At 40.4% G+C, this 11018-nt stretch overlaps 1 protein-coding gene across 1 annotated transcript; it reads left to right on the forward strand.

The window, feature by feature from the left end:
* Positions 1-849: 849 nt before the first annotated feature.
* On the forward strand, positions 850-10639 carry LOC149289388 (serine/threonine-protein kinase PLK4-like). The gene is made up of 16 exons (XM_089490753.1): positions 850-879; positions 1720-1815; positions 2019-2114; positions 2220-2334; positions 2494-3517; positions 5474-5574; positions 5975-6312; positions 6605-6709; positions 6827-6929; positions 7478-7627; positions 7723-7856; positions 8310-8401; positions 8790-8928; positions 9162-9293; positions 9467-9573; positions 10540-10639. The coding sequence occupies exons 1-16, from the start codon at positions 850-852 to the stop codon at positions 10637-10639; spliced, it is 2862 nt and encodes a 953-aa protein (XP_089346879.1).
* The last annotated feature ends 379 nt before the right edge of the window (positions 10640-11018 follow it).

Genomic DNA, 11018 nt, shown 5'->3' on the forward strand with positions numbered 1-11018 from the left:
GCAGAGAAGGGTTAGATAGTGAGAGGGGGTACATATTGAGAAGTGGGGCAGGGGGTACATAGTGAAAAGGGGGAACATAGTGAGAAGGGGCAGATAAGATGGGGAGAGGGGGTAGTGTGAATTCGTATGAGAATGAATGAATGTGTGGATGAATTGTGTGAATGTGTATGACAATGAATTCATGCGTGGATGAATTGCTTAAATGATTTGTGAGACTGCATTAACGAATGTGTTAATGATTTGTGTGAATGAGTGAGTAAATGCAAAGATGATACATAAAGGGTGGACTTTAACAATAAATAAATAAAAATGGGCTGGTCAGGCTTAAATGCCCGGGCCTATTTTTTTATCCCAGTCCGGGCCTGGTATATAATGACGTTATTTGGTATACAGCTGGTATGCGTTTGATATGAGAATGGTACAACAGCACCGATTCTCCTGTTCGGACACGAAAAACGAAACCATGAAGAAAAAAAAGAGGAATAAATGCGTTAGTTGGCGCACGCTACGAAACGACGCGCTTCAAAACGTGAAGTAAAATAACTTTATTTAACATGACAATACAAAGGCTTCTCTGGATACTATACGCACAGCTATGCGTTTAGGGGGCAGGGTTTGCTTCTTTGCAGGCGTGTTCAGCGACGTCGGACCCCTTCGACATCACGTGATTCTAACGGGCGGAATTTTCAAATCACAACAAGCGGACCCGCGGGAATGGATCCCGAACCCGCGGGCCCCAGCCCCCACTCCGGACGCGTCACCGGCTCCACTGGCGCTCTGTTCCCCGCCGCGAGTCAACGGTGTGTGGCTCCGCGAGAATGAGCCGAAATCGGACTGCGAAGAACAAATATGGCGAGCAGCATAGGGGCAAGGATAGAGGTGCGTGTGCCCCACGGAGAGCCGACCTCCGCCACTTACATTAAATTAAGGCTTAACCGTACCCTTTAGATAAAATGTAACGAAAGGCCTGGGTTTCATTATGTGAAACAACATAAGGACGGTTTAGAGTAGCAGCGGGGTGCGGCCTGTAAACCTTTTACACTCCGTGTCTCGCTCCCACTTAACAATATCGGGGCGCCCGGCACGGAATGCGTTAATCATATAATTCCTGTTGAGCGCTATGCACAGACCGCGTTTACACGGGGCATATAAATGAGCGGTGCTTATTTACCTGTGTGCTTAGAGCAGGGGGCGTGTCTGTCCCCTGGCATTCGCCCCTCCTCTGGCTTGCTGTCATGTTGTGGTTGCTGAGTGGTCTTGTTGCTGTCAGTTGGGGCAGCGGGAATATAGCCGGGATGCGGCAGCCTTTTTCCCCTGTGGGTTGGCACCATCACCGCCTGTGTGCTGCTGTCTTCTGTGATCGTCTGGTCCTCCGCACACCCGTACTGGGGCCACTGCAGCTTTCTCTGGGACTATGCTGGAGAAGGTCCTCACTTTTCTCTTCCCGAACCTCACCTCCAAAGGAAGCCCCCCTGAAGGAGGAGATGAGAAGGAGACAGGGGGATTCTGCATGCCCCCCATGCAAGGGGAGAGCTGCATTGAGGTATACTGTTGGGGATAAGCAGGACTCTGTGTGAATATATATATATATATATATCAGATCATAGATGGTTAAAACTGTTCTAGATTATCTTTATTCTCCCAAAAGAACCTGTGAGCTTCTAAGTTGACCTGACGTTTATTTTCTGGTTTTTTTCCCCCTTTTTATTTCCCTTTTAGGACTTCAAGGTCCTCAACCTCCTTGGCAAAGGCTCTTTTGCCTGCGTCTACAGGGCACAGTCTATCAACACTGGCATCGAGGTTGCCATAAAGATGGTAAGGGCACGTGGGACATTAGCTGTAAGAATTCTTCTTCCGTGGAAATTGTCTAGGCGCATTTATAGAGATCTTGGGATCCGATAAGGATTGTTTTAGCTATTAAACCTGTGGATATCATGCACTGAATAAAAGGCAAGAGCTGGCATTAACTTTTTAATGGTTAATCATACTTACAATGTGGAAATGCTTTGTTTCTTTAGATAGACAAAAAAGCCATGCAAAAAGTTGGGATGGTGCAAAGGGTCAGGAACGAGGTGGAAATACATTGCCAGTTAAAGCACCCCTCGATTTTGGAGGTAAGAAAACTATTTCTCCACGTGTTTTGCTTTAAATTAGATTTTACATTCATCTTACGATCGTTTTACATTCTTTTTTTTTTTTTTTTTTTTTTTACCTTTTAGCTTTATAACTATTTTGAAGATAGCAATTACGTATATCTGATTCTTGAAATGTGCCACAATGGTGAAATGAACCGGTTTTTAAAGAATAGAAAGAAGCCTTTTTCGGAGAAAGAAGGTATGTTTTTGTGTGTTTTATTTTTTGGGGGCCTGGGGTATCTTTGCTTATTTTCTGCAGTACAAAACTGTTACATGTAATATATAATACAAGACATAACTTTTTTGTTTGTTTATTTTTTGTTTTTATACAAAATAATCGTGCAATTTTCTTTCATAGCCCGGCACTTTATGGAACAGATTGTCAAGGGGATGCTCTATCTTCATTCTCATGGAATTTTGCACCGGGATCTTACACTCTCTAATCTCCTGCTCTCTAATGACATGAACATCAAAATTGCAGACTTTGGATTAGCGGCTCAGTTGAAAATGCCAAACGAGAAGCACTTCACCATGTGCGGAACCCCCAATTACATAGCTCCAGAAATTGCCACTCGCAGCGCTCATGGCCTTGAATCTGATGTCTGGTCTTTGGGCTGCATGCTGTACACGTTTCTGGTGGGACGACCTCCATTTGACACGGACACGGTAAAGAATACATTGAATAAGGTTGTATTGGCAGACTATGAGATGCCCAACTTTATTTCGAGGGAAGCCAAAGAGCTTATTTTTCAGTTGCTCCGTAAAAACCCAGCAGACAGATTGAGTCTTTCGTCTGTACTGGACCACCCATTCATGATTGGCTATTCTGTCCGAAGTGATGATATGAGGACAGTGGAAGACTCCATTGATAGTGGGCATGCCACAATTTCCACAGGATTTACTGGATCTTCTGGAATCAGTGTTAATAGCCGCGTGCAGGAAAAACGATTCACTTCGGTCCCCTCTCTTCCCAGCAAAATCGATGTCTATCACTTTAAAGACAAGCGCTCTAGTGATTCCATGTCAGTAGATGGAGGTAGCTTTTATAACAGCCAGAAAGAGAACTATGAATTTGCTGATGGGAGAGGAAGAAAAGCAGTTGTGGAAGACAGACCGCATTCACGCTATCTCAGACGTGCTCACTCCTCGGACAGATCTGGTAATACCCGTAGCCAGGCTCCGAGCAAACCCAGCAGTTTTACAGAAAGATGCCACTCTGTCGAAACACTTGTCAAACCTGGACAAATGGCCGGTTACCGGAATTCTACCTCTTCTCCTGCCAACAGCTGTGGAGATATTCCTTGCGTGTTCGCAGACAGAGCAGCTCATAATTCAGGCTCTCTAGACAGATATACCTCTCCTCCGGTTAAAGACAAAACTTCGTAAGTGCAATTTCCTCAATATAATCATTTCTTTAAAAATGTGTAAAATCATTAAAGCATGTAGGACGGAACTGGGTTTATTTGTTATTATTTGAAGGTTTAAGATTTGGAACCTTGCAAACAATCCTAGAATGTGCATCCATAACCTAAAAAACCTATATAAATGTGTATGTTTAGAATTTAGTGTTTGGAAATCTCCTTGAAGATCTTCTATTTCGTATTGTATTGATATAGTGCCAACAAAATTGTTGTTAGTTTAAAAGGTATTTCAAATTTTACTGACAGACTGGAACAGTAGGGGGGGGGCGGCTTGCTAACAAGGCTACAATCTAATGGGAATAGGGGTCTGCTTAAGCCCAGGCTACAAATTGGCTATTTAGTAGAACGTGATGGTTTGGAAGACTGTTGAGCTTGATTGCCATGGGACCAATTAGCTGACTCTGAAATCTACACAACTGAAGCCATGGCATGATGACAAATCCCATAGGTTTTGACAGCCACCTGTATTAGCAGCATGGTGAGAATCTCCAAGCTGTCACCTTGTGTTTAGTGTTCAGATAAGACTGTCTAAAAACAATGCTTGTAGCAGACAATGCTCAGTGTTTCTCCATCTCTTCTGGCTGTCACTGTTCCTGTAAGGTGTTTCCAGACAATGTACACAGGTACGGTAAATTCTGCCAGAACTGATGTTCTCGGCCTGTATTAAATGTGAATTAGTTACATGGATTGATCCATATTAAAGGCTTTAGCATCTACGGGCTATACATACGCTGTTTTAGCTGGCTAGTTAGATGCTTTTGCAGGTACCTAATCTTGAATTTTTATAAATTTTTTTTTTTTTTATCTCTGACTCTTCTGTTCCTTGGCTTCTACATTTTTACATTTGAAATTAAGATTTCTCACTAAGGGCTTTGTTTTCGAGACCTAATATAAAAACCTATGATGTCAGATGTTTGTTTAATGACATTAGAAAGTCATATGACTGTTCATACATAGAAAAGGGGCTAGGCATGTTCTTCACGTGTATCATCATGTTAATGCATGTGTATTGTCCCATTGGAAAGGACATTTTGTGGGCTTTTGAAGTGGTATACATGCTTGAACACAGAAAATTGTAATGATGTGTTTTTCATCATTATGCCTCATGTATCTAAAATACGAAATTACCATAAACGGTCAGGTTTCCAATCTTGGATTGTAAATAAAACATGTATGGGATGTTTAAATGAGTTTCTCTAAGAATTTGACCCAACAAACCATTTTATATATTTTTGTAGGCAATTTATAACCCCACGCTACCTCACCAATTTGTCCATACTTTATGCTTCTCCTCACCCCATCCCCTCTAGATTGTAAGCTTGCGAGCTGAGCCCTCTTTAGCTAACATATAAGTGTGTCTTAGTCTGTCAATTCTAGTCTTGTCATACCCCGTAACATATGTATTGTAAGAAGCGCTGCGTAAATTGTTGGCGCCATATAAATAAAAGATAATCCCATAAAATAGCATGGAAACAGAATCTAGTTGAAAGTCATTTCTCCATTAACCGTTTCTTGAAATAGAAATAAATGTGCTCTTGGTGGGATAGGTATACTAATGCAAATTGCCTCTGGTTAGTGACACTGCCATCAGGTCTTAAAACTGACCAAACTGCAGATGAAGCCTAGGACGCTGTCATGATAAACTACAAGGAACCTGCTCTTCCTCCTTACTTCTACTGAGCTTTAAGTAGTTCTCTATAACTCTTAATATCTGAACATGGCTATACTGGCTACCTGGCCCACAACACCCTTGGAATGATGTCAAAATGATGAAAAGCACGGACGCCCTTCCAGACTTTGCTTACGTGGATCACTGACCAACTGTTTGCTAACACACGTTACTGCTGTATAGTTACATTATAATATACATTGTATAACTTTTTGTGTTTTTAATGTTGAATGTTTTTGTGTTTTTAGTTCTGAGTTCCTTTGTCCCTCAAAGCCGGGGGCTCCAAAATTGGATGAAAAGTGCCAAGCGGAAACTGTCCAGCAATGGTTTGGTGCCATGCAGCTAAACGGTATGTTGTGCATAACTATGGATCGTTTCTCACTGGCATCACTCTTTGTAACGCTGTATTAACAAAAGTAAAAACTGCTTTTATATTTGGTATTTGTGATTTTTTTTTTTTTTTTTTTTTTTTTTTTTTTTTATTTTATTTTTTTTTTTGTCCTGTCTACCCATTGTACAGCGCTATGGAATTTGTTGGCGCTATATAAAACAATAAAATATAATAATAATAATAATAATTAAAAGCTTTTTGCAGACTGCGTACTGACACATTTCTTTATAGGGAAGAATAAATGTGTGTATAATCTTTAAACTAATTTTAAAAAATTCAAAAAGACTCGCCACTAGTTTCCTAAATAGTTGCATATATTGACCTACATAGTTCTTATCAATTATCATTGTCCTTCCAGGTCAAATAAGAAAACCCTCAGATGGAAGCAGCATTAGTAATCAAGGTGGAGATTTCTATGCACAGCCAGGCATGCGGCTGGGAGGCCAACAACATCCTTGGAATGATGTTAAAATGAAGAAAGGCACAGATGGCTCTTTTGCAAGTGGTCCAAGAGGGCAAAGAAAACCACTTGGTCCTGACCATGAAAAACCTGAACAGTCTCGGCCAGACTTTGCTTTCCGTGATCGCAAACATAGGATACCCCAGCAAACGGGTCACCGCAGCCTACGAGCCATCATCGAACCGCTTAATTCAGGCAGACTGAAGCCAATACGGCAGAAAACCAAGAATGCTGTGGTATGTGACAAGTAAAGAGAAATTAAAGATGCAATTGAGTCATATTTCCATGTTGCATGCCTATTGGGGTGCATTTTACTGTATACATATCAGTGCATTCATGAATACAAATACAATTTTGGAAACAAGGCTGTTCTCTAAAGGGCTTTGACTGATAATGATCTGACCAAAGCACATTTAACTGAGTAATGTGTTTTTGTGTTATGCAGTATTAGCACATTTCCTAGAAATCTGAGTGTTTTTTTTGCTTCGCGATATCAAATCTTAATTTTATTTATTTTGTACTTGGCAGGTGAGCATCCTGGACAATGGAGATGTCTGCATGGAGTTTATAAAGGAGCACAATTCCCAAGAGCGTGTTAAAGAGGTCCTGCGTATCTCTTGTGACGGGAATCTGGTATGCCATGGTTTTAGATTATGCTAGATGAATTAAGTGATGGATAGACTTTCATTAATATGCAATATAGATGCTCTGAGAACATTTGATTTTAAGCTATATTTGTTTCTCCTTCAGATATATGTTTATCATCCCAATGAAGGCAGAGGGTTTCCTTTGGTTGACCGACCTCCATCGCCGCCGGAAACCATGTTAAGTTTCACTTTTGACAGTTTACCAGGTAAAGTATCTTCAAGAACTGGTCGTTAATACTTTGCATTATATAGATTAGTGAAGTGTGAGACATTATAGGACAGGACTGCTCTTAGTCCCATTTTAGTGAAAATTGGCTAATAAATGAATTAATGATTTAAATTAGAGCCATAACTGAGGTTTCCGTCCCAGCATTTTCTGTTGGTTTGAAGGCAGGACTGTGGGAGATCATACTGCATTATGGAGCATACACTTCATGACGATCGTAACTCATGTGACCCTGCGCCCGCAGGTATCTGCATATTGGCTTGCACTTCAGGGTCTGCCAAGTCTTTGAATGCACGCAAGCTTGCATATAATGTGCCTGGGGGGCTATAGTAGCGGCCAGGAATCTGAAGTCTGAATAAAAGACAACCTTGATTTATAAAATGAGGTTGTTTTTTCCAGATTCTTTTTTTGGAGAAAAAAAACCTAGTATTGGTAAAATATAATAGCATTTTCGGAAGTTTTGCCACATCTGTGAGTTTGTTTGTGTGACATTGTGTATGCTAATATCCTGTTTTTCTTTGTCGTTAGACAAATACTGGAAAAAGTATCAGTATGCATGTAAGTTTATACAGCTTGTAAGATCCAAAACACCCAAAGTTACCTACTACACCAGATATGCAAAGTGCATGTTGATGGAGAATTCCCCCAACGCTGATGTGGAAGTTTGCTTTTATGATGGTAAGTTAAGAACTGGCACAGCCGAGTGCGCAGTGTGCTTAGCGGAAGCTTTGGTATACCAGAAATGTATTCATTTATTTTCTTGCCTCCCTTAGGGGCAAAAATCCACAAGACTGCCGATATGACCAGAGTGATAGAAAAATCCGGCAAGTCTTATACAATAAAAGAAGGGAGTCTGGCAACTGTCCTGAGCGATGAAGCACAATCTTATGTGGACCATGCCAATGAGGTAATGATGATTGAGCCAGTTGCTGTTTACAATACTATTGCAACACTTATACTTTGGATCGTCGTAAAGAATTCATTTTGTAAATCCATACATTAAAATTTAATAATGTAGCAACAACGTGAATTATGCTACTATTTGTATATGTGGAAGGTACGCAAATATAAATGCTTTATTTCTGTTGTAGCGATAAAATATGCCCTGTACATTACTCGTATGATTACTTCTTTAGAGGTGAAGGAGAGGAATTGACAAATATAATGGCATGTTGCTTTACGTCACTGCTGTAAAACCCATTTTTAACCTGTCTCTGCTAAACAAGAATCCCTCCTTTCTTGGCAGAACATCTTTTAATTGCTTCTGTTTGGAGAGAACGTGCATTTTGTACAATACAGTAATTATACGTTTTTACATTGTCATTTATAATTGAAGTTGGTTTTATTTTGCATTGAATAGAGCCACCGATTGTGCCTCTCCTTGGAATCTACAATTACCGTAGAGGAAAAAAAGGGTGAAAATGTCTCATTATTCCCCATAACATTTGGCAGGTAAGTGATTAAAAATAAAAAATCTTGCAGGCAACTATAGGTGTTTATCATTTTCTCCCTAAAAAAAAGATATATAATCTCTCAAGTGCTGGTTTATCACTATAAACTTTTACAACTGTCACGTGGAGATATTTAATTTTAAAGTATAAAAAAAACACTTATGCCAATGTGGGCATGTCTAAAAAAACATGTCTTTAAGAATCCGGGACAGAGTTGAGGAAAGGATACAGGTTATGTCACTTTCTGATTCCTAGCCTAGGGTTAAACATCTGTCACAATGGGATGTCATAGCCCTCTACCCTACAAAGCAAAGCAAGTGAAATAAAATAACTTGTCCAATTCTGAGGATATAGAGTGAATATCTTTCTCTAACAAATATGTATTTTAGGAAACCGACTAGCACAGAGTCTCCAAAACCCACAGCACAGCATTTCTCCTACGGACAGCATAAAGAACAGAGCCCTGGCAATGGGGTACCGGCTGGCAGCAAACATTCTCCAAACCAGATTTTGAGCATTAATCCTTCTGTAAGTTGAACAAAACACACCATGCAGATGTTAAAGCATAGCATAATACTGTTTGACACTAAATATATATTTAACCTTGGATTTAGTGTAGCGATCAATTTGCTTAATGCATAACATTTAGTTTTCAGCTTGTGTCCTTTTGCAATGGGCGCAGGGTTAGCTAGCTCCCCCCCCCTTCACGTTGTGTTAGCATATTTGTATATCTAAAGTGTTTTTCCTCTTCCTGTTTGCAGATGTTATCGTATGAGGGATCTGTATTCTCAACCCATACAGGACCTTCTGCCAATGCAACAAAAATGCCCACTCCTGATCCCGGTCAAGTCCTAAAATCAGTTTTTGTTAAAAATGTGGGCTGGGCTTCCCAGGTGAGTTTATTACATTTGTGTGTGAATCCACACATTTACATGAAATATTTGGAAGTGCATCTACTAGGTCATGTATCTATTTTTGATGCATGGTTGATGTATCATCCATCGTAGTAGATCACTTCAGTCTGTTGATCATTTGGCTAATATGTGTCCTTTTCTTTCTTCTACAGCTGAACAGTGGGGCTGTATGGGTCCAGTTCAACGATGGGTCACAACTGGTAGTTCAGCCAGGAGTCTCCTCTATCATCTATACAGCACCTAATGGACAGGTGACAAGGTGAGCCAAGACTATTCATGTGTCCAACATTAATATATTTTCTGCCCTCGCCAAACGTGTCAGACGTTTTGAATGGGTTGAGAGCCATAAGATGCTTCATTTGAAAGCAAAAAAGCTCTAAATGCATATTGCGGTTTAGCAGTAGCATGCACTATGTAGAAAGCTGCCTTTGGATTTTAAGGCTTTAATAAACATCCTTTGGTTATTGATTTTTGTGATGTGCACCATACGAATAACACAGCCTTCATAAATGCTTGGCATAGATACAAATGTATGCCATGCAACACTCTTCATCCAAGTATCAAAAGCTCAAAGTATATCTGTTTCCTTTTTGCCGTTATTTTTATACGTCCATTGTTCTTAAAAGTGCTTCTACAGCATCCTTTAGACATAGATGGATGATGTAGGTTTCCATATATTGATTAACCTTACAGTAACTATTTTCATCAGGGCATCCATCAGACATTTTGGGGCCCAGTAGAGACTTAAATCCTAGGCTCCTGTGCTCCATCCATCAGCCCGATCCATCTCCATCCCTTTGCTCTGCCCGTGTTCCACCCAAAGCTCTTCCTCATGAACCACCCATAAGCACACCTTATGTTTCTGGTGCACGACATCCTCTCATCATCCTGCCTCAGCTGGTGTTTTAAGCCAATAAGGGGACAGTGAAAGCAGGGGCAAGCCTGGGTGCATTACTTCTTCTGCGTCCCCCCATAGGCAAGGTGCGTGCAAACTTTCTGAAACACACACGTTCTCCTGCTCCATCTCCCAGGCACCTCTGACACCAAACATCTATGACAACAATAGTATGGGTGAAGGCTTGCATGATTACATGTTCTTATAGCAGGTTTATGCAGGGGGGTGCGCTGCTGTGTTTGGTACAGAGACATTTGTTCAACCATTTATTTAATGCCTTGGAGTGTTTGGAACCAATAATTCACCAAGTTCCTCATTTTGTTTTTTCAGCCATGGTGAAAATGACAAGCTTCCAGAGTATATTAAAGACAAACTTCAGTGCCTGTCTTCCATCCTGATGCTGTTTGCTAATTCTTCAAGCCACCAATAAAATTCACAAAGCACTCTCAACGTGATCCATCGCTTTGTAATATAGCTCTTGTGTATATAGGATGTATCTTTAAGATGAATAAGTCTTAGCCTTCTGCAACCTGCTTGAGATGTGTACAACCCGCAAACTGGTTTTAAGGGAAACGGCAAGATGCTGATTTTTTTTCAATTTTGGACTGAAGGAAAAAAACAACCATGTGTCGCTGTAGTGCCCATGGTTGTTAGTTTCTTAAGAGCCCCTTTTTTCTAGCCATTTATTAATAATGTCTTGTCATTTAAACCTGTCCATGAGCGTATGTTTCCTTTTTTATTACCCGTTTGTAAATGTATGCATATCTGTACCTGTAAATGTTGTATGTTCTGTAATATGTAAAGTATAT

The sequence above is a fragment of the Sceloporus occidentalis genome, unplaced genomic scaffold (assembly GCF_023333645.1).
Source record: "Sceloporus occidentalis isolate IW3139 unplaced genomic scaffold, rSceOcc1.0.p SCAF_46, whole genome shotgun sequence".
NCBI classification, from domain to species: domain Eukaryota; kingdom Metazoa; phylum Chordata; class Lepidosauria; order Squamata; family Phrynosomatidae; genus Sceloporus; species Sceloporus occidentalis.

What these genes read in the sequence shown, in the direction of transcription:
- LOC149289388 (XM_089490753.1), top strand. Translation starts at nt 850, where the DNA reads ATGGCGAGCAGCATAGGGGCAAGGATAGAG. An exon ending in ATGTGGACCATGCCAATGAG is followed by an intron (nt 7,857 to 8,309) that starts GTAATGATGATT and finishes TGCATTGAATAG; the next exon opens with AGCCACCGATTGTGCCTCTC. An exon ending in TTTTGAGCATTAATCCTTCT is followed by an intron (nt 8,929 to 9,161) that starts GTAAGTTGAACA and finishes TCCTGTTTGCAG; the next exon opens with ATGTTATCGTATGAGGGATC.